Below are 27,748 nucleotides of genomic sequence, written 5' to 3'. Positions count from 1 at the left end.
ATTCTGGATGAATTATTCTGTAACTGCAGTAAGCTACTCACCATCCTCTGTAATAGTACCACTGCTGGAGCCATTGCTCTTGGCGTGTCTGTGAGAAGAAGAGACAGAAGACTCTGCGTTTTGAACCTTAGGAGATGGGGAAGGTGATGGAGAAGGTGTAAGAGTTGGTGATGTGCTTTTAGACGTAGATGAAGTCCCAGATGGAGGTCTTTTGTTCATCTCCAATTTTTGCTGCAATTAATGATACAATCATCTGAGTTAAAGAATAATGACAAAAATGTTTACCTTTACATGATGCTTCAACATTACTTGTGTATCATTTCTGAGAGCATGTAGTCACAACGAGAAGTTTCTGCTTGACCTATATTAAAATAATAGAAGCAATAATTATTTTATCCCAGATTAAAGACTCTCTCCTCAAAATTATCAAGAAAATACATTTATTAAGGCTGTAATTTTGTAAAAGGAAAATTATTTCTTGTGAAGAAATACTGCCCACAAGCACTACAATTTTTCTTTTTCTAAAAGGACTATCTCAGTTTAAGTACAGGTGGCACCTCTGCACCACACAGTCTCTCACTCACCTCCCCACCTCCCTTGGAATGTGCAGAAGCAGAGGTAAAACTGGCATTAGAAATAAAAACAGTTTAATAACAGAAACAAAGTAAATTACTTTGACTTGAAAATAGGGATTTTCATTTGTAGATTAAGGATTTTCAAAACATATGAGATGCTAATTTAAAGCAGCACTTCATGCTGGATTAACCAGAAACATGTAACAAGCACAAACTAAATTTTGGGCATATTAAACCCCTTGCTGAACTGGAATGGAAGTTTCCAGCCAACCCTCAAAATTCTTATTACCTAACAGGAGTCAAGTGATTTATTAATAATTTAGCAAATATTTAATACATTTGTAGCCATGGAAAACAGGAAAATACTTGATTTTAAATGGGTAGTATAAGATATATATATGTACACATATCAACAGACTTTTCCAAAAACCATCAATGCACCTCATCTCCTAAATTCTTTGATCTACATATACACTTTGATGTCTGCACTGTACGACCCAAAAAGAGGGTGATTCTTTACTGGATTCCTGAATTCAGAGTTTAAATACCACGTGTCACTCAGGCTACTAAAAACAAACTGATAAAAAAATTGATCCAGGTAACAATGCAAGAAATGAGAATGACAGCGGTTCTTGTCTTTACAATTTTGCTTTTGTGCTGTGGCATAAATGGAACATTTCTAGTTAATGAAAAAGATGCAGATTTAAATGATAAAACTCATTTGAGTGGTAACATTCTTCCATTACTCTATCCTATGTCAGAATGTAATATTTCCTTAGCCCTGCACTGAACTGACTAGAAGTAAAGTAGTATGATACAACTTGAGAGTTTCTTGAAGAGCACGATGAACTCATTTCAACTTTCTGTCCCAAATTTCCATCTAAATTGTTATTGGCCATTTGTGTTGCAGAATGGTCTTCCCTCCCTAGCACACTGTCTGCATTTATTTAAATTACATCATCTTGTAAAATGTATTAATTTTTTTATTTCCCTATCTTTAAATCTTGCACCATCTCACCCCTCATGGGTTAAGTTTTGCAAAATTGATCAGTGTAAAATCACCGCATTTTAAGATCAGCTATTTCCAAGTTTAGACAGCATGATCCTAATGGAAGGACATAAGCCATTCCTCAATGGATATAGACATTAAATTTCCACCATTTACATTGCTGATTACAATAACACACTGCTACCTTTACAGCCAGTGTGGAACCATATTTGATTGTATTCTCCCACCAGGAATCTCCAAAAATCATCTCAGTTGTGTGATACAAGAATATCTACAGTGAGATCCACACTATGACATGTTTTGTTAGTGGTGGATAGAAGGAAACTTGTCTAGACATCTAAACCAAGAGCACTGAAAAAGCTGTTGGCTTTCCAAAACAGTGGCATAAATGTTGTTTAAAAATCTTTTCAGCATTACAAAGAACAGCCTTTCCAGAAGATGATCTGCAACACATTGCACTTCACTACTCTTTTATCCACTAATGTATCCCACTGTGAGTGGAAACAGTAGATAAACTTCTTAGCGGCAGCACTGTTGCATCAAAAGGCCACAGGATCTACAGCCCAAAGCTCACAGGCACAGGTATTATGTCTTGGTAGGATGATTAATATAACTGGAGAAAAATGAGACTTTTGGGGGGTACACAAGGAGCTCTTCTGAAATTATTTCCAAGTTAAAAACAAGCCGAGAGGACATGCTGAGAGTTTAATTAAAACATACTGGCCAGACCACCTCTGAAAGAAAAAGCATTTGGTAGCTGCTCTGCAGACAAAACTTTAATGAGGGAAGAGGATGATAAAGGGGTTTTGTCTACAGGAAAAAGAGATGGATCATTTATAACTCAGGAAGCAGTTACACAGGATAGAAAGGGAGGAAAGATTACCATATGCCAAAGAATTGTATAAATCCTCAGACTCTGGTGGTCCAGCTGAGTTAGAAATTTTAGCTCCCAATCTTATTCTGAAAAGCAACCAGTAGCCCCTCCAGAATCAGGACTGACATATCAGAGACAAGATGACTATTTATGGAAACTGTTTCAACATTGGTTGCAACTTTTCTTTTTCTGATTTTTGTCCTCCAGAAATTTCCATGTAATTTCTGAAAAACTTTTCAATTTCATTTATCATTTTTATGTACTGATTAAATATAAATATTGTGTACTGTTGCCACATAAGACATCATAGAATGAGATTGCAAAAGTATTAATTTTATACTCTGGTCATTTTTGTTTCCTCAGGTAAAATTTGAAGAACCTCACTAAAAGATGCAAACAAAGCAAAACAAAATGAGCTGCTTGGAGATTACATAAGCAAAAATTGGAGAAATTTTGCTCTTGCTCACGCATTCTAACATTTCCAGAATATTAGGCATTTAGAACATAAACCCCAAATTTTGTGTTTTCCTTCTCTTGCTCTCTGAAATGCATGCTTCTCTATGTAAATAAACCAATCAATTTCTCAATAGCGTGTCACACCTTCTGTTATGATGCTGCTATCCAGTTTGTGTCTCTACAGATCTTGAAGATTTAAAATCTTTAACAATCAAAAACGTTGTACAAAGCAGTTAAGAACTTCAAAGTACATGCACGAAAATGTGCAGGTCGTGAGAGCAAAGCTATTCCAGGGAATTGACAGGTAAGTCAGCACATGACTTTGGTGATGACCTACTGTTTAAAAATAACACCAGTGGACCAGACTGGTTATGTGCATATTGTTGTGGTCACCATATCCTGGTACAAATTATGTCATTCTCTGCATTCAGGTTGAGCCTTTGAAGGGAAACTAGCTGGAGAAACTAACTATATCACTTCAGGGTAAAATCCAGAAATAACTAACATAAAACACTATATCTGGTCCATAGAAAGAAATAATGAGAAACCATAACAGTGCAGATCTACCCTAAAATCAAGTATTACATTTACTTTTTTTCTTTTAAGAGTGAAATTATTAATAAAGTAAAATCATGTTTTATTATTAGGTTTCATCTTCTGTGGGCTTGCACTTAAAAGTAAGGTTTGTAGAGCTGAAAAGCTTCCACTAACATAACAAGTGTCCATTCTTTGGCTGTGCAATGTTGTGCACCAGCCACCCATGACTGAGATATGACCTATTAGCCAATCTGGAGTGCAAAATTTTACATTTTCCATTACCTTTACAACATGTCCATTGCCAACAATCTGAGCACGCTGCGAATCTGATGTGGTAGATGAAGGAGTTGACTGGACTGGACTGTGCTGTTGGCTGGGTTTCTGTTCAGGTAAGCCTGATGCTTTTCTTCTTTGGGCTGCAATCTGAGACAAAACATTATCTGCACTGCCACCTAGAACAAAAAATAAAATAAACCCAGTAAAGGAAACCATAATTTTGAAATGTTTGTTAACTCTCAAACATTCACTTTCATTTAAAAACTGACTGGAAAAAGCATGAGACAATTGCAAGGTTCAGATCTCTACAGCAGTTTCCAGATTAAAGAACAGAAATCAGTAGCAGAAGAGTGAAGCCAGCCCTGTCTATACACACACAGAGCTGACTTTCATACCTTTGGACATAGTTTTCATAAGCCACTTCACCACACTGTCTTCAACAACTACTAGGTACAATGCATGCAGCTTTGGTTTTAATTGAAAATTGTTTTTTATTTCAAACAGAAAGTAAGCAACAGCCATAGAAGTCAGCTCTATGACATGCATGGTGCAATGAGCCAGCATCCACCTGATCCACCATGGGTGAATCCAGTAAAATCTGTATGAGATGGGCTGACCACTGAGACTTCTGTAACAGATGTAAGGCTCTTCTTCCCTTACGCAGGCGTTTGAAGTCCAATCCCGTGTCCACTAAATTTACAGAAGCTTTGCTTCTACAATGGTAGGAGCATTCAGAAAAGGTTTAGTATTTTTTACCATGATCACAAACACTAATTTTTTAACCAAATCATATACAAATTACTTTCTTTTTAAAAATGGTACCTGATCGGTTATGCAGTTCTCCTCCATGCCTGTTAATTCCTGCAATGTTATTAGATCCACCAGAAGAATGGGGAGAATGGTTGAAGTTATTGGAATTTGAAGGAGATGCTGGTCTTCTTGCAAATGTTGGCAATTTGACTGGTCTAGTACCTTTGCTAACAGATGTCTGGAAAACAAAATGAAAAATAATGTGTTCTTTCTTGATTGAGAAAAATAAAGAGCAAACTTCAACTGCTATTTTCTTTATCCCAAGTTCTGAAACTTGCACTGAAGAACAAAGGAGATATCAGAAAGAATCTTTTTCTACATATACATATATACTGAATATATAATTATATAAATACATATATATATTGAATACAATTATTCAATGAAATAAATTAAACCACATTAAGCCATTAATTCTTCTTAATCTTTGGCCAACAAAAATGAGCATATATGATGCACCTGAGATATTATATACACAGTATTATGAGCACTAGGGAAGGAAAAAAATTATCACATGTGAAATGTCTTTCCTGCAGAATCCTGGCTTTGTCTCTCCCATCTTACAAAACAGCTACCACCTTCCCATCCATCATATCGTTGTTTCTTACAAACTAAGCTGCAAGAAGTGATATAAACTTTCTCTCCACCAGTTGCATTTCTACATTCCCTGCAATCTAAACAGACAGCTGCACCACTTTATTGAGTTTTATTAAGTGAGGCACTACTGATCCAGCTATACACTACCCACATCCTCAGCCACATTCTCCTTCATTTCTTCTGCTTTTACACCATTGGCCAATGCCAGCCACCTGACATATGAGCTTTTGCAGCTCAGCTTTTTAATGTCTCTTATTCTGTTGCTCAAATCACTTCTTCCATCTCTGACTTACTGTTTCCCTCCTTCCTATACCTTCAGCAAGACCCTTCTTTCCTCACAGAAGGACTGATGGCTAGTCCTCCCCTACTCTTCCTACTCCTCACTTTATACACATGCCAATTATCCAGCTATGTTATTGCAACTATTTTTTTGGGATGATAAACACATACCTTCCTGTTATGTCACTTTCCTTATTCTGCCTTATTCCACCTAAATCACCTCTACTGGTATTAACCTAGCATCCACATAAAAAAAAGGAAAGAGGAAAAAAATTCCTCCTAAATGTTTTCATTGTCCCATGTCTAGAACTGACATTGAAACACAGTTCTGGACTGGTCTTCTCTGTATCTAGTTATTACAGTCTACAGTTAGGGGAGTAAGCGAGTAAGCACTTCTCCTTTTTCTCCAACTATGAAAGAGAAGGCTGTCAAGGTTGTTTAATTTCCTATCTCAAGACAAACCGCCTATTTTTCTCTTGGTTTGCATTTTCACTGAAAACATTGTAGAATCAGGCAAGCTCCTTCTATTAAAAAACAGAAATAATCAAGACTTTTTCCAGTTTTACAGTACTTCCAATTTAAAACTGTGTGCCTTCAAGTGCACTTGATAACTTCTTGCTACCATTTCATATATTGCTTATCTTTCAGAATATTATGTCTGTATATTGGTCTTACTGGAATTTCTTCCCTCTTGCTCAGTTACTAAAAACTGATCAATTTTCTTTCTTTTCTACTGTCCCTGATCTGTTTTTCAAATCAGAGCAGTTTCTACCACACTGCTGGTGCTTCTGGTTAACAGCAAAAACAAATAAACAAACAAACAAACAAAACAAACCCCCAAAAACCAAACAAAACAAAAAACCAAACAAAATCAATAACTCCTCAAAACCAACCAAAAACAAAAAAAGTTGTTTCACTTCATACAGAACTTTTGTTTCATTATGCTCCTTCCATACAGATGTGCATTCTTCCCAAGCAGCACCGCTTAAACAGACAAGCCATTGCTGAAAGTGGATTAAAAGAAATTTCTAATCAGAAACAGAGTGGCTCACCAGTCAACAGGGCCAGGCCATAACACAGTATTTTCATACACGTTTAGTTTGCTTACTATATCAGAGTTCCCACTGCTGTTAAAATCGTGCTTGACTGCTCTCTGTGGCCAGGCAGTTCTCATCTGTTCAGCTTTGCCATCTTTGCCGAGTCGGGTTCGGTCAGAATTCCAAAGCTCAAAGCTTGAGGGTGGTAAGAAAGGTGGTATCACTGCTTTCAGCTTATCACTGGGCAGCCTGGTAAATGGAGCACTACTCCTCAGCTGAGAAAGGGGAACAAAAAAAAGGTGAGGGAAAGAGTCACTTCTGAAGAAAGTTTACTGGGACCTGGTGATTTAGTTTCAAAATATTAAGTTAAGCAAAAAAACAAAAACACATTTAAACAGAACAGATATGAGACACAAAAGTACTATTTGAGGAGAAGTACAACACATAATAACAAGAGAGAAACCAATGAACATTGTGGTACCCCTCAGTATTATGCTTATTCATTTGATGCAATGAATATAGCTCATTAAGCAGCAGAAACTGTCTCTTCCTTTATTGGGCTGAATATTGCTCAAGTTGACTTTCACAAGAATAGCAATGAATTTCCAAAGAAATAACAATGTAGTCCTCTCTGTATTCCCAGACAGGATGACTGGAAATAGTGAGCAACTGCATGTATGTGTACTGCAGAAAGAGATAAAAACACAACTGATTTTGCTCCCTGGAGTTCTGTCAGTCATATCAAAAGTTCTTACAAAAGAACTCAAACTTCTTACAAAAGAACATAAAGATAATAACCAGACGAATTTAATGACATCACCAGAGAGTAAGCTGCAGGGGAATATAAAGCTACAGCATAACAAAAGAAGAAATAGAATAACACAAATACACCTCCCAAACTAAATATTTCATGGTTGCCTCTACTAGCAATTTCACACATCCATTGTACCATGTTTCATCCATGTCTTCCTCACTTGATACTGCTTGTCAGCAACTAAGCAGCTGTTTCATCTATTTTACTATTTCACTGCTGATCAAACAAAGGTATGGGTAACTTTTGAAAGAGGTCAGTACAGATTCCGTATCACACTACTTTTAGCACTTTCTAGTCTAAGAACTACTGGTATATCAAAGCCTATCAGTTCATGTCTAGTAACTACAAATAAGCTCTTTTTCTAGAAGTAACCTGGAAAGGAGGAAAAAAACTGTAAAAATTATGGGAGCTACATGACCCTCTGAATTAAGCTGAAACACCAAAAACACTGCAACATACCATAGTTGTCAATAATTCATCATCCTTTTCTCCTTTCACAGTGTTTGCACCTGAAAAATACATAAATTATGTTTTGTTGTTTACATGTTTCTACTTCTGTTTCTAAGGCTAGCTCATTGTTTTCAAACAATCAACAGCTTTACCCTCAGTACACACACAGTATGAGGATTTCCAGTGACACTCTCACGCACCTCAGCTAAAGTTAAGCCAAGTCTTACTTTGCATTGCAGACAGTGGGGGATTTTTACGGAAGATACTAACACTTTTCAGTGACCGGTCTTAATTTAATGGTGTTTACTAAAAAACAGTAACATGGCTATATTAGTACTTTCCTGCTTAAATGCTACCACACTCAGCATGATCAACAATGAGTACAAAAATCTCTTTCTACAGACTACAAATACGTTACATTTTTTCACTTCTATTAAGCTAAAGCAGAACTAAACCAATAAATCAGAAATAATATCATCCTGACCACCCCAAAAGACAACTCTGCCTTTACCACTAGCTTTGCTATTTGTATTCCAAGCTGTAGCAGCATCAAGGTTTCCAGAGATGTCTGTATCACTCTGTGAGGCTACTTTTATAGTGGAATTTAATGATGGTTCAGTCTCATCCGGAAAAGGCACAAACTGATTAGAAGGAAATCCATGGCGCAATGTCTGAGTCAACTTCAGCTTGCGGAATCGATTGGACATTCTGCTCCACCAGGACTAGATTGAAAAGAAGACACAACAATTTAATTCCAACTAAAAGGAAAAAAAAGGAGGAAAAGAGATGTATAATTAAGCAATCCTTACAGAAGCAATAATTTCACCAAGGAGTTTTTGAAATAAACAAAAAAGCTATGTTAAAGTGGTTTGCAGTTACCAACAGAATCCTTCAGTGTAATTTGCATGTGTAATAATTATCTCTTCCCTTATTTTTCACCTGGAAAATATTTTAAAATATTTTTCCACAGTATCTGGAAGGCCAAAGTAGACAGAAGTATTAGGGCAATTTGAATAGGGATTTTTTGCAGCTACACAGAAAATATTTACTTTTCCCATTAACTTCCAATTTCACCAACAATTTTTAGTCTCTCTGGAATCAATGAGTGGCATCTCGATTTTCTGCTTTTTAGAGGTGTGCATATGAGCTTATGTAATCTGCATCAAAGCTTCTCGCCAACATTTTCAAAACCAGTGGCAAACCGGAACAGTTCTGATAGTATTTCTGTTAAACTAAAGATCCACAATCCATAGTGCTGCTATATAGATAATCTAACCAGAGTGGGAAGACTATAAACTGAAAAAGAGCAAGGCAAGGAAACAGCAGCTGTGAAAACAACATAAACCTTAGGACTATGTACCTATAACCTCCATCCATACAGATATCACATATGTAGAAACTGTTGTGCAAAAGGACTTTGCTCAAAAAAAAATGTATTCAAATATTCACAGACCTGCGTATTTTTACAGGCAGACAGTGCAAGTCTTCAGTAAGATATTTCTCTAGACTATACAAAACCTATGCCATTTGCACCAAAAATTATGTAGCTTCTAGGTAAATGAGATTGTAAGTACCTCCTGATTATTTCTTAATAAAGTTCCTCCTTCTCTTTCCAGAACACTTTTAAAAAAATTAATGTTAAAGTAACAACACTTCATTAGGATAGCCTTAAGTGACAGCAAATCCAGGTAACAACCCAGGTAACAACCCTTTCTCACAATATATATTCTTCTCTCTTGGCATTTAATATTTTTCAACTATTCACTGATACGTGTCTTTGCAACTTTTTTATACTTATCCTCTACATATTAATCTTTGTAGCAGAAGACCACTAAAAACATTTTAGATCAGCACAGAGCATTAGTAATGTATAGAGTTCTCAGACTTCTGTATCTCTTTGGTGTCACAACTAATAAAGATTTCCATTACTTTCAGCAACAAAGATCTGATGAAAAAAGGCAAGAGAGACAAATAGCTCTGAGAAAGCAATAAAACCCACAGTTCAGCATTTATTCACCTTCCAAAAGGAACTTGAAGTTCATCTAGTTTTAAGATAGAGTACAATGAGCTTACAAAAGAGAATGTTTGCACTTCTTGCTTTTGGTCACTGAAGCTACCTTGCTTTCTGTAAGAAAGATCACCTCTAACTGCCCATCATCTCTGCTACTCCTACCCACAGTGCTTCTGCTCCCTGAATATATACACTCACACCACAAACTACCCCAAAACTGAATAAATACAGCCACTATGTTACCAGACAAAAACTCTCTGGCAAGAAAGTAATGACACTGGAGAGGTTCACCTTGTCTTCTGGTGTTCACAGTATGATGGTCTGATCTCTGGAGTTTTTAGTTTGCTGTTGTAGGAGTTTGCAGTCTCTCCATATACCCCTTACCCCATCACACATGTACAGAAGCTGTAATAAAGGGCTTTGAATAGACTGAGGCAGTCAAGTAACAAAAATTCATTTCTGGTTAAAAATAGTGTCTATAAAAAGGCAGTGTCTATATAGCAGCAGTGGGAGACTACAACAGTATCAAAGAACTAGAAAAATGGTGTTGCCATTTTAGAAATACCTTAGACATTTGTAACAATGCTAGGAATAAAAGAGTAAGGGAGAGAACTGGAAATCTCTGCCCTCAATTTTAATCTAGAAGAGAAACTGAATGTCGTAATTCACACTGCTCCAATACTGATACTGAGAGTGTAATATGATGAAGAAGAACAGGCAGGAAGAAAAAAAAAGGAAATAAATTTTTTACATATGGAAAAGGGACAACCTTGGTTTTGAGGCTGTTGGGAGGAAAGGGTTAAAATCAAGTAAGAGGAGAGAAGAGTTCCTGCTCAAAGTGACCTTTCAATTGGCAATTCTAAAAACATAGGTGTGGAAAACTTCATTTATTATGCCTAGTGTTGTTCATCCTCTGCCTGACTGGAGAAGTAGAATTCCTGTGTATAGGTAACACATTCTCACAGCCACACCCAAAGCCATTACTTATCGGATGAAATAAGACTACTGGAGCCTGCACCCAGCCTTGCTGTCGCTGAGGTACCAAAATAAATCTTCTCCTTGCATTTCAGCTGTGGCTTGGTGGTTGCCTTGGTTACCCACCTGTGTGGATTCACACAGAGGCCATGAAATGGTAAGAAACAAAGCAGTTAACACTTCTTGTGTGATAGAGGTGAAGAATGAGATCATGAATATCCACTATGTTATCAGCAGGTAAAGGAACAGGGGCCAGTATTGTGCACAAATTAGAAATAAAAGAAACACATTGCAAAATAAAAAGTCTACTAGTTAATGACAAAAGTGCTCAAAGTAGAGGTGAGACTGAAAAGCATTTATTTTTTTTAAACTTCATAAGCAGCCTAGCAGTATTCAGGTATTTTAGTATGAGTACCATTAACAGGAGGAAGGCAGGAATATATATATATAAATACTGCTTAACAGAGTAAGAGATTTAAATGAGCTTAAACAAATTAGAACCAGGCAATATTGACTAAAATTACCCCAGATTAATTATAGGCAACATGACCTCTGAATAAATACTGATTATCTTCACTAAAAAGTATGGGAGAAGTTACAGAAATCAGGCAAAAGGCAAATATACAATCACTGAAAAGGGAAAATCTGAAAATTTACTGATCAAAATGCTTACTATGAAAAGTCATAACTGAAAAAACTTCATATGTCACCACAGCTCATAAGACACAGCCAGCATAGGTTTGTTGAAAATAAACTCTACCAAATGAATCTCTTTTTGACAGAATAACCAGTCAAGTGAGCAGAAGGCAGGAAAAGTTGGAATGTAGTTTGACTTTATTAAAGCTTTTATTGCTATTTCATGTAGCATTCATCAAACAACTGAGAAAAATATGGTTCAAGTAAAATTAATAAAGCAAAAGACCAGAGCCGAAAAGTGAGACAAATTGCGAATTATTTGATCTCAAACTGGGAGAACATACTTTGTGCAATAGGTTTGGGAATGTTCGCTAATTGCAACAGTGAAACACAACATATTTTTCCGCAGTTTATGGAAGACATCCTTCTAGACAGTTTTGTAAGCACCTTGATCACTCTAAATTTAAACACTGCCAAACTGACATTATTGAGTGGAGGTTCAAGCTGGCATGCAAGAAGAAATCAAGTGTATTAATGTAGGAAAAAAAGCAAGGAACAAAGCAGGTGTACTAAAGAAAAAAAAAAACCGGTCACAACATAGCAGAAACTCAGTATAGATGTACAGTGTTACTGCTGCAGAAAAAAAAAGTGAATTTCACTGGTAACAGGAAACACATCTGTGACGTTTCTGTATGCCACTAAGTGATACTGTGACCCTGGTCAGAATCTCACCACTCATTTTAGAATCCTCATCTTGACAGATAACACACAAACTAGAAATAGTCAAAAGTTTAGAAATCAAAACATACAAACAAGGAAATTTGCATTAATCAATTTTGTTTAGACTAGGAAAAAAAAAAGATTAAATATGATAGTTCTCTAAGTATTTATACAGTTCTTACCAAAATGAAGGTGACCACTGAATAAGACTCAATAAGTTTAATGGGCAACAAAAGAAAAAATGCAGGGCGAAAAAAATTCTCAGCCAAAAAAGCATCAAGCAGTGGAACTGGGTGCTGATGGAGAAACCATGGGATCAGGGGATCCTCTTCACCACAGTGAAAAAAGAATGAACAGACTATCTGTCAAAGATGTTCTTGGTATATTTATTCTGTCTCCTGATGCTAAGGCAAGTGAGCCTCATGAATTCCCTCTCATTCTCATATTTCCATGATCCTGCAGACCCCACACTCAGTCATTTGCACGGATCTGGACAAAAAATGCTGTACTGGCTGAGTTGCCATAAGTATCTTTTGTTTACAGTTCCAGCTCACCACAGAGCAGTTGTCCACACAGAAACACTGTTGCTACAAATCCCAGGAGAAGTCCCCTCACCACAGCCCTCTCTTCACAGGCTGGCCCAAAGAGACATGACTGTTATGACATTGCCCTCCAGCCAGAAAATCTAAAAATGTAGTTTTTACCCTTTTGGAGTATTTGTAAGAAGAGTACGAAATGTAAGATAATCATGGTCAGACAGGCTGATTAGTAAAGCATTAAGAAGTGATGGAAGAATGGATTACATAGGCTTACAGGTTATATTTTTTATAGAACTATATAGAATACAATTTCTGCTGGAAAAAAAAAGTTTGATAATGACTAGTAAGCACTGTAATATTCTGTAGCTTTGAGGTCCAATACTTAAATATTCCAGAATATTAAATTTTTGTCAATAATTGTGTCTGTATCCTTATCACTGGCTAACAGTTGGGGGTTTTTTCACCTCACAATCTTTTATGACCCTAATTTGAGCCTTTGTGTCATAGCACTGCAAAGGTTGCAATCCAATCCATTGCTGATCTGTATTCCATAAAGCCAAAAGCTATTCTGACAATTTCCCACCTAAGTAAAATAGCTCTGTCTAAACTGACAATGAAATTGTATCATACTGAATGATAGCATAATCATATGAAAACAACCATATGTTCCTTCATAGTTAAAACTGCAAAACAGATTTGAGCTGAAGCAGAACTTTAAATGGTCTTTAAAATTCATGTCAAAAATAGCCTGGACATTAACATGACTTTTTTCAAGATACTGGTAATATTTATACTTAAGGGTTGACATCATGGACTCCAGGAAATTCCGAGGTACACCACACATACATCATAATTAAAGATTATTCACTAAATAAACTGATGCCTGGAAACAGGCAACAACAATGGCAACAAAAACAAAACTAACTCTTCTTCCTTCTCTTTTGCAGTCAATGAAAGTTGGAGTCTCTTTGTTTAGTTGGCATATACTTATTCTCACTCAATGCTGTTTCCTATTGGACTACCATCAATTTTGAGTTAAGGATACAGCAGGCCAGACCACATGTAAACCTGAAGTGCACACTCCTCCAAAACTCTTCATATTAAAATCTCTGCAATGATATTTTTAATTTTCAATGTCAATAGCCTGTTACCATTTATGGCTATGAAGGAGTCTACCCTCTGTCCAGATTTAAAAGCAAGATCATAATGGAAATTGAGTTCCAAACTTATCAACATGGTACCTTCCACTTAATCATGAGATCTATTTCTAGGCACTGAAATGCTTCAACACAAACTCTTCCCACTGCCTTGCTACCTGATGAAAAGGAAGTTGAATATGTGCTACACTCCACAAAACCAGAACACACTGTCAACAAGGAATTAAGAAACACACACAACACCCCAAAAAACCCAGTTACATATTAGATCCAAAACGTTTCTTAGCAATTGTTTTTTCTGCTTATACATTAGAGGAATTAATGAGTTTTTATCAAGAATGAATATATTTACCTTTAGGCCTCCTTTGTCATCTGGCAACATTGGGACATTTAAGGATTGCCTACTTCTGGAACGAGGCAGTGATGATTTGTTGTTCACTTTATTCTTGTCTTTATCTACTTGCATGCATGCTGATGCCAGTAACCTCACAAGCTCTGTATCTAAAAGGAAGCAAATTAAGATAATGTTTGGCCTGTTTTGCTTTCCCAAATTACAACTGATGCACTGACATTTTCCCTGTAAATCACATATAAGTAGCAATTGATCTATCTCTCAAACAAAAAGCAGATGAACCCCAAACCTTTCTTTCTTGACTTATTTTCCCATGTCTTCACCCCACAATTTGGGCTGCAGTCTTATCATCTCTCTAAAGGTATTTATCAATATGAATAAATAAGCATGCTACTCAGCTGGAATCAGTCATGTGTGACAAGTGAACTGCCCTCTCTCACACTTGTACAAGTTAAGAACAATATTGAGATATTCCCTTTTCTCACCTGGCACAGAAGAGAGTAGAGAAAAATGAATATTCTTTCTTCAAGGGTAGGTTGCAGAAAAGAAGTTGAAAAGTAAATCCCAAAGAGAAAGAAGATGTTCAGCCTGGACAATGAAGAGACTGAAAAGAAATGGTAAGAAAAAAGATGGATAAAAAAGAAGTAAGAAAAAAAGTAAGAGGATGAAAAAAGAACAAGCATGACAGGAGACAGGAAAGCAAAAAAAATCTGTAAATCTGCATTTTGTACAGGAGTCAGGATTTTCAGAAAGACAGAGAGAACTGAACGTAAGAGAAAGTAGTGAGACAAACTATTCCGTCACAGAAGTTAATTCTAAAATAATTCTTGTATTTTCTGTCTAAAATGTTGTACTATTAGTGATCTGCCTTTGACATAGAAAACAATCTGCTAGTAACCATGACCACCATAATGTGTAAATTCAGAGATTTCATTAGCAGTAATGGGTTTTGGCTTCAGATAAATCCATTCAGGTGCCAAGAAAGGTTAACAACAACAAATTATACAAGTAAAACAAATTGCAACAAAAACTAAATGTGTTTCACTCAAGCCTCCCCAAAGCATGCTGTCTTGTCCTACAGCACTCCCACATAAACAACCTGAACCCTGAGGTGTGATTTATTCTCAGCCTTTATAGAACTAGCTGGAGGTTCAGTCAGTTCCCTAGTTCTGTTCCTACTGTGCTCTCTGTCCTGTCCCTTTGCTGCTCTTTGTCAAGGGGCAATTTCTAGCTCCAGCTCATAGCGCTGTGCTGATGACACTACAGAATACCAGTGTCCCCACAAAGAAATGCCACGCAGCTGGCTCTGGTGACACAAACAGCACAGTTTTAAAGCACCTTCAGAACCAAAAGCAAGAGGAACGCACAAAATCTGTTAACCCATAAACGTATACACTCATGTAACCAATTAACTCAAACCCCACCACTTTCAGACAGTGTCCTTTCTTGGTCCAGTCTGGCTTAGACATGAGAGGATATTCCTAGCAACTGCAATGTATTTTCTAGATTGGAAGGAATGTGTATTTGTTTATATTGCACAATTCTCCACAGCATTTTGAAATAGCATACCTGGATCATTCAGCAGCATTATCAGGTCAAAAGCTGTGTATCCATTTCTCGCACGAAGGTTAACATCAGCTCCTTGATTTAACAAATACTTAACAACATTTTTGTTTCTTTAAGGGAAGAAAAAAAGGCATTTATCACTTTAAAGAAGAAGTAAATGAAGAAAGAAGCTCCCAATACTCCATTTGCAACTTTTTACAACATTGTTCCTGAATCAGGGATCAGTTTTACACATTCTACAGCGAACTTGGTGTAAAATTTGTTCACAAGCTCTTTAAAACCTCCCACAAGTCCTTTGTCAGTCACGTTTACTCAGTACGACTTACATTAATCAACATGCAGAAAGTTAGCCTTAAAAGCACCATTTAAATATCAGCTTCCTAAGCTGTTCCTTTGGAAGTGACTGCAATACGTTGCTAAACACCTTTCCAATGAAAGCCATTAATGCCTAGGGCAGAAAAGGAAATGGAACGACAAAGGACATTTCAGTAGTCATCATACGCCATCACTAATACTTCAACCTCATTTTCACAACTTGCACATTAAGAAATTGCATACAGAAAATCCAAACTGACTGAAGATAACTTATAAACTTCAAACAGTACTTCACCTAATTACAGCTATAAATTTTATAATTGAGAGGGCATATTATCACTTCCCTGAGGTGTTTAAAATGCAAAAACAATCAGCATTAAATGTCAACCAACACAAACACCTCCAACAAAAGCTCCTCAAAGCTAGCTGCATAAAAGACACTCACCATACTGCTCCAGTTAGCCCCTCTCCCCTCTGATACATCTGAGTAAATAAGCAGGACTAGCCTTGAGTTAAAAACAATACTTCAATTCAGCCTATGAAATAACTGAATAGATAACAAAGCTAGGGAAAATATATTTAATATTAAAACTCTTTAACAGTGACTGACCTTGTATAAAATCAAACTCTGACATGCATCAGCAACACAGAGAAAAAAATATTCTCAAGCACCAACAGGTAACTGCAAATTCTAATAATGAAGCTGAAAAACTGATGTCAATATCTCCACTTCAAAACATCATTTCTTATTCAGATTACATCTGCATTCCTGAACTCACCCCACACAAAATCAACCTGAAATGGAGTGGAGGACGACTGTTACTCCTCTCTTCTAACAAAAATTTTGCTTCTAGTCACAACAGCTCCTCTGTGTATTTCCTATTACTTTCCTACTCTTCTTTAAAACTATCATCCCTCCATCCTGCTTTCCAGTCCTGCACCTAGTGAGCACACAGAGACACAACTTTTTAGTGCCTCTGGCTCAGAGACACCTTGCCTGCTCCCTCCTTCAAGCCCTTCACACACACTATTGGTGGTCCTGAGGAAGGGTTAGCTGAGGTTCTGTGGAGCCCAAAGATTTCCAGATGTTATGAAAATTTGCAACTCTCCATGCTAAGAAAAAGGCTCAGATGCAAAGTATAGAATTACAAGGATAAGTACTTATTTATGCACATGAGGTATTCCACCCACATTGGGGCAGTGTGAATGTGGCTTTACACACAAGGCTCTTGTGTATTTCAAGTGTACTACCTCCACTTGTACTATGATTGTTCATCTTAGTAAAACTTAGCACAGCAACTGTTCTGCAGCATTCATGCTGCTCTTCCATTGATCCAGATGTCCCTGGAGTCAGTCTTGCTGTCATTACTTACCTATGACACCATACAACACTGAGAGATGGCTGTGATGCTGGGATTACCTTGGGTTACTCTGGACATCTTTTATCCTTCACAGATAGCTCTAAGTTCCCAAGAAGTCACTTCCTTATTTCCTGGACTAGGATGTCCTTCTGGTCTTTCAACTGAGCCAGTGTCCTTTAGACAGCTTTACTTAAGCATGAACAATACCAAACACTCCTAAAATTCCACTACCTCAAATGTTAGGCATATTAAAAAAATTAACTTAAAAAGTTTCATACTATGAAGACTGACTATTACGGAAAAGACTTTTCATAATCCCATCCTCCAGTAAACTGAACAGAGAATATCTGAACACATGCAGGACTAATTTTTGTATGTGCTTCCACAAACAAATACCTGAGTACCAGCAAGAGGACATGCTAGCAGCCCTGCCCATCACTTTGTGCTAGCTGCTCCTATTCCAGGTGTGTACTGTGTGACAGATGCTAAGTGAAACAGCTGCACCAGAAAATCTGATCTTAGCGCACTTCTGTCACTACTATCAATAAAGGTCCCAAGAACTAGTTCAGAAAAGTTTCACAAGGCAATGACAACCTGACCTTCTATTTTTCCTCTTTGTTGTACTTACACAGTCCAAGGAGATCTGCTGACTAAAAAAAAAATCTGGTGCAGAATACCTGCCTTTATACAATTAATGCACTACCACTTAAGAGAACCTTCACCTTGCTGCAGGCCTTATCTACAACAAAGAAAAGTTCACCTTCCCGAACTGAATATCCTGTATTCAAACAGTGTTAAGTATAGGAGAGATAGCACATGTGAAGTACCAGCCAGCCCAATTTCTGACCTGACTCCTAAGCAGCTACTTAGATTTATGAAGGAGCTTTACAGAAAATGACAATTATTTTGGCTGCATTTCCAAAAACTTGATGAAAACCAAAGGCTGAACAGGAGAACATAGAAATGGTTTTACAACTGGAAAATGTGGTACATGGAAAGCTGATTGCCTTGGAGTTTCACAACTTCATGTAGACTTACAACTCTGGCAGGAGGGGTAATAGAATCTTTCACAATACTGAAAAACATCAAAGGATGGAAGCTGAAGTATGCACCAAGGCTCCTGGGGACAGCCTGGAGCACTATGTTCCCAGTACTTACTAAGTTTGCTTCAGGTTCCCAAATACTTTACTCATTCTAAAATCCAAACATCACAGAATCACAGAATAACCAGAGTTATAACGGACCCACAAAGACTGTTGAATCCAAGACTGTTGAATCCCTGCACAGCACCATCCATGTGGTGTGTCACACCATGTCTCTGACACAACACTCCTTGGACTCTGTCAGGCCTGGTGCTGTGACCACTTCCCTGGGGAGCTCTTTCCAGTGCCCAACCACTCTCTAAGCGAAGAACTTCTTTCTAATATCCAACCTAAACCTCACCTTGACACTTCCGGCCATTCCCTCGGGTCCTGTCACTGATCACCACAGAGAAGATGTCAGTGCCTGTCCCTCCTTTTGCCCTCATGAGGAAGTTGTAGACTGCAATGAGTTCTCCTCTCAGACTCCTCTCCTCCAGGCTGAACAGGCCAAGTGACCTCAGTCACTCCTCACACAGCTTCCCTTCAAGGGCCTCCACCATCTGTGTTGCCCTCCTGTGGACATTCTCTGATGTCTTTCTCATACTGTGGTGATCAAAACATGATTCAGATCTGCTCCAAAAAGCTGGGGGCAGTGTAAGAGTCATGAGAAACTGAGGTCACAAGTCTCTTAATTTCTTTTGAGATCTCTCTGCTTCTAGAGTCAGTATCAAAAAGGATTTTTTGTATTGGGATGTAAGAAAAATTAAACTTCTTTACTGCTAGACACAAAGCAAGCACGTATCTTACCCATGGTACGTGGCCTGCATTAGTGCTGTCCAGCCATGAACATTATCCTGCTTATCAATATCAGCCTTTTTCTCAACAAGGAGCTGAACAAGGGGCAGCTGTCCAGTTACAGCCGCAATCATTAAAGGAGATGCACCATCAACAGTGGTAATATTAACTTGACTCAGATCTTCATCAATGATCTCTTTAACCAGCTGGAAGTTTCCTGCAAAACAGTGATAAAACATAACCTAAATATTAGTTAATTAGTACATCTTTCCAGCCAACATAAAACTGCACGAGGCACTGTATTTTCCTCATTTTCTCTACCGGTATGCTTATGGCGCAATCCCATTACAATAATTATTTTCTGAAATTAACGACTAAGGAAGGTTGCATAAACTGCAGTGCATCCTGCATGTGATCACACAAATAGGAACTATTTCTATTAAATTGCCATAAGACGATGTCGTGCAAGGAAAATTGATGATGCTCAGGCACCATGATTTTTCTTTCAAAGATCCCTGCTCCACTTCCACAGGCTGCAATCACAGAATCAATGACTTCAGAATCAAAGTAGGTGAGTACAAAGGCACTCTAAAAGGTGGTGGAGGTCATCCCTTGCCTTGAACAGGTAGAATAATGGCCTGTCTCACACTGACCGTAAGTTTCTCTTACAAAGATAATTCATTGATTCTAAAAACCTTTACTGATAGAATTCCACAACCTCAAAGGAGTTTATTCCAGCGCTCAACTTTCTTATATTCCAAATGATTTTTTTTTCTGCCTCCAGTATTCGAACTACACCTTCAATACAAAACTTCCCTACTCCTTGCTCAAGAGTAAAGTCATTTGTTGTCATAAAGCTGTCACACAGCTTTACAGTTCCTTAAAAGTTAATCTAATTTTCAGGTTTCCACATAAAGGAGCTGTTAGTCACTTGAGTTCTTGTCTAGATTACAAAAAGCAGTATGAAATACGTTACTGAATGTATTTGAACAAGGTTGAGGGTTTTTCCCTAAATCTTGAAGTAGGGTTGCTTTTAAAAACCATATGAGGTAGTCAGGATTGCCTTAAACAGAGAGCTTAAGCTCACCTACATCCTGTATTTTTTTTATGTCCTATGGCAGGCAAAAGCAGGGAAGAAGAGAAAGGAAAAAAAAGATCTCTGCGACTGTGTGTATCACCACAGGAACAGGAGCAAGAACAAGCAAATCATCAGCTGCCATGCAAATGGAAAAATTTTCACCTTTAAAAAAACCCTTCACATGGTAAACTGCTTCATAGCATAGGCTGCTTTCAACTCAATCACACACATGAACATTTTCCTTGGAAAGTCATTCAGAATCCCAGACAAACCCTGCAGCCACTTGAATGCACTCACTGAAACTCACATTCACCAAGGTCACTCAGCTAATTTCTTGGAACAGGACTACTTTTTGTATGTTCCAGTTTGGTAAAAGACAGTGGGTGGCTTTTTTAACACAGACCCAGGGCACAGACTTTGTTAAACAGAAACCCTGGAACCTACAGAGACACCAGAATTTACTTTGAACCCTGGACACTCCTTAACCTAATGAGTTGCTTTTTTAACAGTGCTGCCATCCATAGCTAAATAAAAAAAGCCAAAACCCAATGTGCTGACCAGTATTCACTTGGCCCCTTCTATGCTACTTCTTCTGACCCAGCACTAACATCTATAAATCTCAAAAATCACAGGGGTGGGCACAAGATCACTCTAAAAATCTAACAGACTTGAGGCTTTCCCAGGAAGATGTTTTGGTAGCTCACATGTGAAGAGCAGGAACAGAAAAATCACGTTTCCCACACTAGCAAAAAGACATGCTCTGAAGTTAGAAAAACTAGACAGGGTGGAAGACTCATGACAGTACTTACCCAGTTTCAAAGCATGAAAGATATCAGGTTGCCTCTTTTCTGCATCTGAAAGAAATATAAACACTTCTATTAGCAATCAAAAAAAATAGCAAAAATCTCTAGTAGAATTTTTATACAAAAAACTATTAAAAATTTTAAGTACTATAAAACATATGTTTAGGGATATATTTAATAAGAACAAAGAAAGTATTGACAACTTCGGTATTACCTTTGGGAAGAATGAATCACCTGTATAGTTCTCTGAGCAGAGCTAAAGCTAGAAACTATAATAAGGCACCAGCACAGGCTTTTCAATTTCCATTCTCCATCAGGAAATTGTATTTGGAAACTCTTTTTTTCCTTCCTGGAAGTTTAAAATATCCACTAAAGAATTACAGTATGGCTTTGTGGTCTGGTAAAATCACCTGTAAAACAGTGAACACTCAAATTGTATGGGATTATTTTGAAAGGTGACTCAAAAGGAGTTTTACAAGCTGCTCCAGTTCTATTTCCTCTTGAGTATTTCCAAGTTAATTTGTAAAGGTCACAAAAATAATAGTGTCAATTTAACTACGCAACTTGTTAGTTGTGAATTAATATTCTTCAGCTCCCAGATAATCATCCCCATAATAAGAACTGTAATTATTACAAATTGTAATATTTGAGTGAAGAATCATTCTTTTTACATGGCTTAACAGTGCTTTGAAAATTCTGACACTATATAAGATGAGGAAAAAAATAGTGACATATTTTTCACCTTCCATTCATGCCAGAAAATACTGTCCTCTATCTTCCAAATTATTACTACAGAATCAATGGGGTAACAAAATTTTATGGAAAACAAGGAGACACTGAGAGATTTTGTGAGCCAAATTCTGGCATTTTTATGAAATACCGAATAGGTTTATGTTCACAGCTTTACTCCAAAGGAAGTCACCTTAATATGCTGAACAAAAACAATTGCTGAAAAGCCCAAAATACTCCAAGAAACTCTTATTTTAAGACCAGGAAAGAGAGTGATGGGTCCGACATTTTCTCCTGATTCAGAAACTGCTCTTATAGAAGAACTGTGTGTATAAGCTCACCACTGTAAAACAGATTTCAAAAGACAAGTTTAGGAAAGGACCAGGCTCCATTCTTGTCATGTGAAAACCCTGGAGAGGCAGCTTCAGGAGACTATGAGAAGATGCCAGAAGGAAAGACTGCAATCTGGGTAAGCCTAAGTAAGGACAGGGACAGAAGGCAGGTAACACTCAAGCCATTCCAGGTAGTAAATTTGCTACTAAGAACAGCTGTGGGAAGAGAGCTGCTTTCTCCTAGGAGGCAATTCACCCTATCTGTGGCAATGGATCAGAAGAAAAGTTCCTTTTTTCCTGTCTTCCATGACAGAAATTATCTTTCTTCTTCACAGGATATTCAAGACTCCAGCGGGAGGAGAAGACTTGAAGTATGGTCAAAAACCAATGCAGGAATTTGTGTGGAAGAATAATGTTTTTACTCCCCTCTTGGCCCAAATGAGTTACTACCTCCTGATGATGGAAATTCCCCCTCACCAGAGGTGACAAACATCAATCTGCTTTAAAGCAAGTCCAGTCTTCTCACTTAAACCGAGTCCTTCAATACTTTAAGCTGAGGCCAACTCTGCCTGAACATATACCCTGTACATGCAAACACATGGACACTAGTGAATTCCATGGATCTCTGATTCTGTGTACTGTAAGCAACTGATGTCTGTTCTTCAAGGTCATGAGCAAACATCTACAATGAATCAGTCCTGTCTGGCAGCATGGCTGTATGAAAGCTCTAGAGTTCCAACTTAACCTTAAGTCAATATCTGAGTTCACAGCTTCTCTACTGCAGAAACATATGTCTGATTTTTGTTCTTACTTCTTCAAGTACAAGGGAAGCTTGACCTGCAGAAATTGCACCAAATGTACACAACAGTTTTGGACATGTCCATATGGCAGTGGAAAATGATCGTTCTAGAGCTAGCCACATCCTTATTTTTTATAGCAAACAGTAAAAAGCTGGAAAATCCAGCTCTTCCAAACTCTCTTGTTAAGCACTTCCCAGTGCTGGCTTGCATAAATATCTTGAAGAGTGTCCCCAAAACAACCACATACAGACAGGAATCTTATACTGCTAACAGGGAAAAAATATGCTGAAGTTGGGCACTTGTACCTCAGATGAAGTAGGTGTGCCTACCCCAACATTTTCAAAATCCAGCCGCAAATTACAAAGAACATCATGCCCATACAAAATAAGCTCCTCAATTTCTAAAGTGAAACAAAAACTAACATTCCATACCTGCCTGAGGCCTAATCGTTGTGAGAGATTCCAAATAGTCCTTCATGTCTTTGTGTTTGAAGCCAACAGAGATTTCAAAAGGTGTTTTATGTAGTACGTTCAAGTGATCAGGATTGGCACCTTTGTCCATGAGCTGCTGTGCCAAGCTCACCTTTCCACTAACGGCTGCCAGCATTAAAGGGCTCCAGCCCATGGTCTTGATAGTGTAGTTACAATCAGCTCCCCAGTCTAGCAACAGATGTACCACTGCCTCATGTCCATGCTGAGCAGCTGCCATCAGTGGAGTGATATCGGGAAGGTCATCTCTGCTGCTGTTAAGTACATTTGTGCTAAAATGGTCGTAATTGTCCACAAAAGCTCCAGATTCCAGCAACAATTTCACCATGCTGACATGACCGCCTCTGGAGGCCATTGTGAGGACACTGGCTCCTAACTTGTTCTGTGCATTGAGATCAGCACCATTCTCCAGCAAGATGTGGGCCACGCTTAGATGTCCAAACCTTGGAAGAAAGAGACACAAGGGAGAATTAATGCCTTGGACTGCAAAAACCAACATACTCTGAACCTAGAAAACTTCATTACCAAATTTGCCAATTGACTAATACATATGCTGTGAGGGATCGTACAAACGCCTCTGAATGTGACAATGGGCACCTTGCTGGAGGAGACCAGTCATCAGTGAGGACTGTGAACTAAATCATTCCACATGCACCAGTGACCATGCTCATAAAGCAGGCACTTATTGAAGAGGATGGTCTGCTCAAAGCAGCTAAGTGCCAGCCTCATTTCCTGCTGCAGGGTACCAACTCATAACTTCAATAAACCAGTGTCACTTTCATCCTCTTTTTCCACAGCTGTATCACATAAACAGATCAAAGCCAGTTTGTTTCCAGAGATCTTTATTAAGTACTGTCGTTACTATTGAACAACTGGAGTAAAAACTGCAGAGTCAGTGCTAACTAAGGAAGAAAAAGACCATTTTATCAACTGGAGAGTCAGTCTTTTATATTTGCATTATCCCTTGCTTTCCAGTTGTGAACCATCAATGAACTCCCACAATGGAAGAAGACTCAGTGAATATAGATGTGTCCATGAAGCTCAGAGAACACGGTGAGTGGCCATCACTGCTGTAAAGTCAGCTGAACTTCCCTCAACACCAAAGAGACGAGAGAGGAGATGGCTTACCAGCAGAGTGGGACAACTGGCCATGTGAATGGCCTCCCCTAAAAAAATCAATGGAAATTATTCTGCTCCTCAGTCAGACAGACCAGCATGGGGGGAAGCATCAACACGGTTCAGCCCAACACTGAGCACCAAAATTAAATGAAAATAAATTTTAAAAAAGTAAGGTGCTTGAGTTGGCTAGCAGTCAGGTATTCCTTCCTGATAACTGGGGATACCCAGTGTGTAAGTTGACAAAAGCAGGCAGACAGAACAACCACAAACTCACTCAGCTGGAATGCAAAGAGTAAATTTATTTGTTACCTTGTGAACCTGGGGATCCCCAAAGCAACACACAGGCAGAGATACAGAAGTGGAGAAACAGGCACCATAACCATAACCACTTCATGATAAAGGACCAATGGCCTGCAGTTCACACAAGACTTAACAAGAATTATTCCTGGCTGCAAGGTCACTTAAGTGATTTACAATCCTCCTCAACAGTCTTGAGCTTTTTAACCCATTCCTTCCAACACCCAGCATGTGATGATGAGCATACAGGGACTGGTAATGAGTGTGCCATGGTGTCTTGTGATTTGACTGTATGTTGCAGTTGCTATGTCAGGCTTGTGCTATGATTTCAAGAGACTGCTATATTACAAAGCTAAACTAAAACCCTGTGTAATATTAAGTATCTGGCAATAAAGAAATATGGCACCAAACCCTCCTTGTGTGGAATATCTACAAGAATTTGGTCAGAGTACTGAACTCTTGACACCAGTTTTACCAGCAACCTAGTCTTGACATCACTTGAGTATCAGAGGCTCTGCTAGTTTGTCAGTAAGCAAAAGGCAATCAGGCAAGCCACACCCACAACCAGCCAATTATCAGTGAGAAAATGGCAACCCCATATTTTAATAAATATAATACAAGATGTGTGCATCGTGCTCGTGTTGCAGGTATCACGCACTACTGCATGCTCATGCACATTGTGCTTAGCACAACCCAACTCTGACCCTGAAGGCAACTTTTGCACATTACAGCAAAGCAAACCTTAGTCGATGAAACCCCAGAGAATGCTACTAACCACTTGAAGCAACCATGAGCCCCAGAGTCCTTTGTTTCCTTCCAGAGAGTATACAGTTGCAGGAGGAAGCCTCGGGAGCTTGCGTACTCCCTAAATCTATCCTGTACCCTTCACTGCATCACCTCAGTAGAGCCTGCAACCCCTGCACACAGTTAATTTTATGCATATATGCTACCTCCTGTCCAACTGCAATAGAGCTAATCACAGCCAGAAAATTAAACAGCTACCTAAGTCTGAAGTTAACCTTTGTACAAACACTGGGCTTCCTTTCTGGTTATCCATTAAAAAGAAAAGAGAAAAATGCTCTTCTACTTTACTCTTTTCAACAATATACACAGTACTTTTCAAACGTCAGCCAGTAATTTCTTGAAATCGGTAAGAGGGTTTTAGTCATCTGACTTTATTGTTTTTAGGGAATGAGCGTATGGTTTTCATTAAGGGGAAAAAAAAAATCTGTTTCTGCAACTTTTTCCCTTTTTTTTTAAACCTTCATAAAATAACCAAATTGTTGAACCTTGTCTTTCTTGTTCTTACTGGGAAACCAGCTGTGTGACTCATTCTTTCAGAACTTTCTATGGCCATTAACTGAAAAGAGAAATGTTGACTTTGAATCAGACTATTTTCTTCCAAGTATTCTGAAGTTATGAAATTTAAAAAAAAAAGACAGCCAGCCAACAAAAAAACCAAACAAATACAAACAAACAAACAAAAACTCTTAAACTCTTCCCCCCCACCAAGAAAAAAACAAAACAAAACACCTCCAGAATAACAAAAAACATTTATTCTCTTGATTAAGTATTCAGTTATTATAGGACAGCAATGCCCTCCAACCATGCAAAACACGCCTGTGAGCCCAAGGTGTGCTTGTAGGAATAAAGCCAAGCACCAACCCCAGCATCAGCAAGCACCCAGGGCCCAGCAGCAGATTACGCAGAGGACAGCAGCACCGATGCAGATAACAACTGTTTCATCATTAAAACCCCTCAGCAATGATTTCCCCTATCCTCCGGCAAGCCACCTAGGCAAACATGGGCAAGCTAAGGGAAATTAAGGGTTTCAGTTCGGTTCAGTATGTTTTACATCAGACGTAGTTTTCAACAAGTAAGACACACACAGATGGAAAAAAAAACCAAAAACCAAAAAACCCCAAGCAAAATTAAGTAAGGCTACGTGCATATACCTATTGTCACAGAGGAGAGCACCGTTTCATGTTCACGTTAGCTCCAACTTTGCGCTGGCTAAACCATGGAATAGCATGCAATACTTCAAATACCACATTCTTAACACGGAAAGTTCCTAATGCCCCAGGATAACACTTAGCCAATTCTACACTGGACAGCCACCCCTCACCCCCGCCCAGGGACGGGAACAGGCGACCACTCCGATCCCCCCGGGACAACTCAGGGCTCCACTGGCAACAACCCACCGCGGCCTTCAACATGGCGCCCGCCCTCTCTCCCACGCTGGCTCGCCCGCAGCTCCCCGGCGCCCTCCCTCGGCCCGGGAACCGCGGCTCGGAGAGCGAGGGAGCCGAGCGCCCGCGGCAGCCCGGAGGCGGGGAAGGCAGAGCCCCGGCAGCCCTCCCTCCCTTCCCCGCCCCGGGGCTGCCGCCGACTAGGCCGACGCTCCGCGGCGAGGCGGGATGGCGGTCGGAGACCCGCACCTCGGCCCTGATCCCTCCCTCCCTCCCCGTACCTGGCCGCTTGCATGAGGGGGCTCCATCCGTAGTGGTTCCTGCTCTGCACAGAGGCGCCCTTCCGCAGCAGGAACCGCACCAGCTGCTCGTGCCCCCCCGCCGCGGCGAACTGCAGCCCCGTGTTGCCGGCCTCGTCCGTGCAGTCCACGGGCACGGCGGGGCTCGGCGGGGACGACGCTTCGCCGCGGGGCTCCGCCGCCGTCTCCTCGGGGCCGCACGAGGAGGAGGAGGGGGCCGCGGGGTCGCCGCTGCCGCCGGGCAGCCCCAAGAGGCGTCGAGCGGTCTCGCAATCGCCCTGCTCGCAGGCGCGGAGGAAGAGCTGGACCTGGGGGGGCACCCCGCACTCCCCCATGGGCAGCGCTGCCGGGGCCCGAGCGGCTCGGCCGCCCGCGACCGCCCCCGCCGCCG

General features: G+C 39.2%; 1 protein-coding gene across 3 annotated transcripts in view; it reads right to left on the bottom strand.

The window, feature by feature from the left end:
* The window catches only part of ANKS6 (ankyrin repeat and sterile alpha motif domain containing 6), a 39,693-nt gene extending 11,945 nt beyond the window's left edge, over nt 1-27,748 (bottom strand). For all 3 annotated transcript variants that reach the window (XR_009487800.1, XR_009487799.1, XM_059856125.1), the window contains exons 1-12: nt 27,340-27,748; nt 23,397-23,896; nt 21,111-21,155; nt 19,236-19,440; nt 15,674-15,780; nt 14,105-14,253; nt 8,226-8,436; nt 7,724-7,773; nt 6,522-6,725; nt 4,550-4,715; nt 3,734-3,903; nt 42-231 (exon numbers count right to left, since the gene is read on the bottom strand). Coding sequence is in view for 1 of the 3 variants with exons in the window: in XM_059856125.1 (XP_059712108.1) it covers nt 42-231; nt 3,734-3,903; nt 4,550-4,715; nt 6,522-6,725; nt 7,724-7,773; nt 8,226-8,436; nt 14,105-14,253; nt 15,674-15,780; nt 19,236-19,440; nt 21,111-21,155; nt 23,397-23,896; nt 27,340-27,692 (2,350 nt within the window). In the remaining 2 variants the exon portion in view is untranslated. The remainder of the gene's footprint in view (nt 1-41; nt 232-3,733; nt 3,904-4,549; nt 4,716-6,521; nt 6,726-7,723; nt 7,774-8,225; nt 8,437-14,104; nt 14,254-15,673; nt 15,781-19,235; nt 19,441-21,110; nt 21,156-23,396; nt 23,897-27,339) is intronic.

The sequence above is a fragment of the Haemorhous mexicanus genome, chromosome 1, assembly GCF_027477595.1.
Source record: "Haemorhous mexicanus isolate bHaeMex1 chromosome 1, bHaeMex1.pri, whole genome shotgun sequence".
In the NCBI taxonomy this organism is placed as follows: Eukaryota; Metazoa; Chordata; class Aves; order Passeriformes; family Fringillidae; genus Haemorhous; species Haemorhous mexicanus.
The sequence above is the reverse complement of the archived record's forward strand: the minus strand, read 5'-3'. Positions and strand labels throughout refer to the sequence as shown.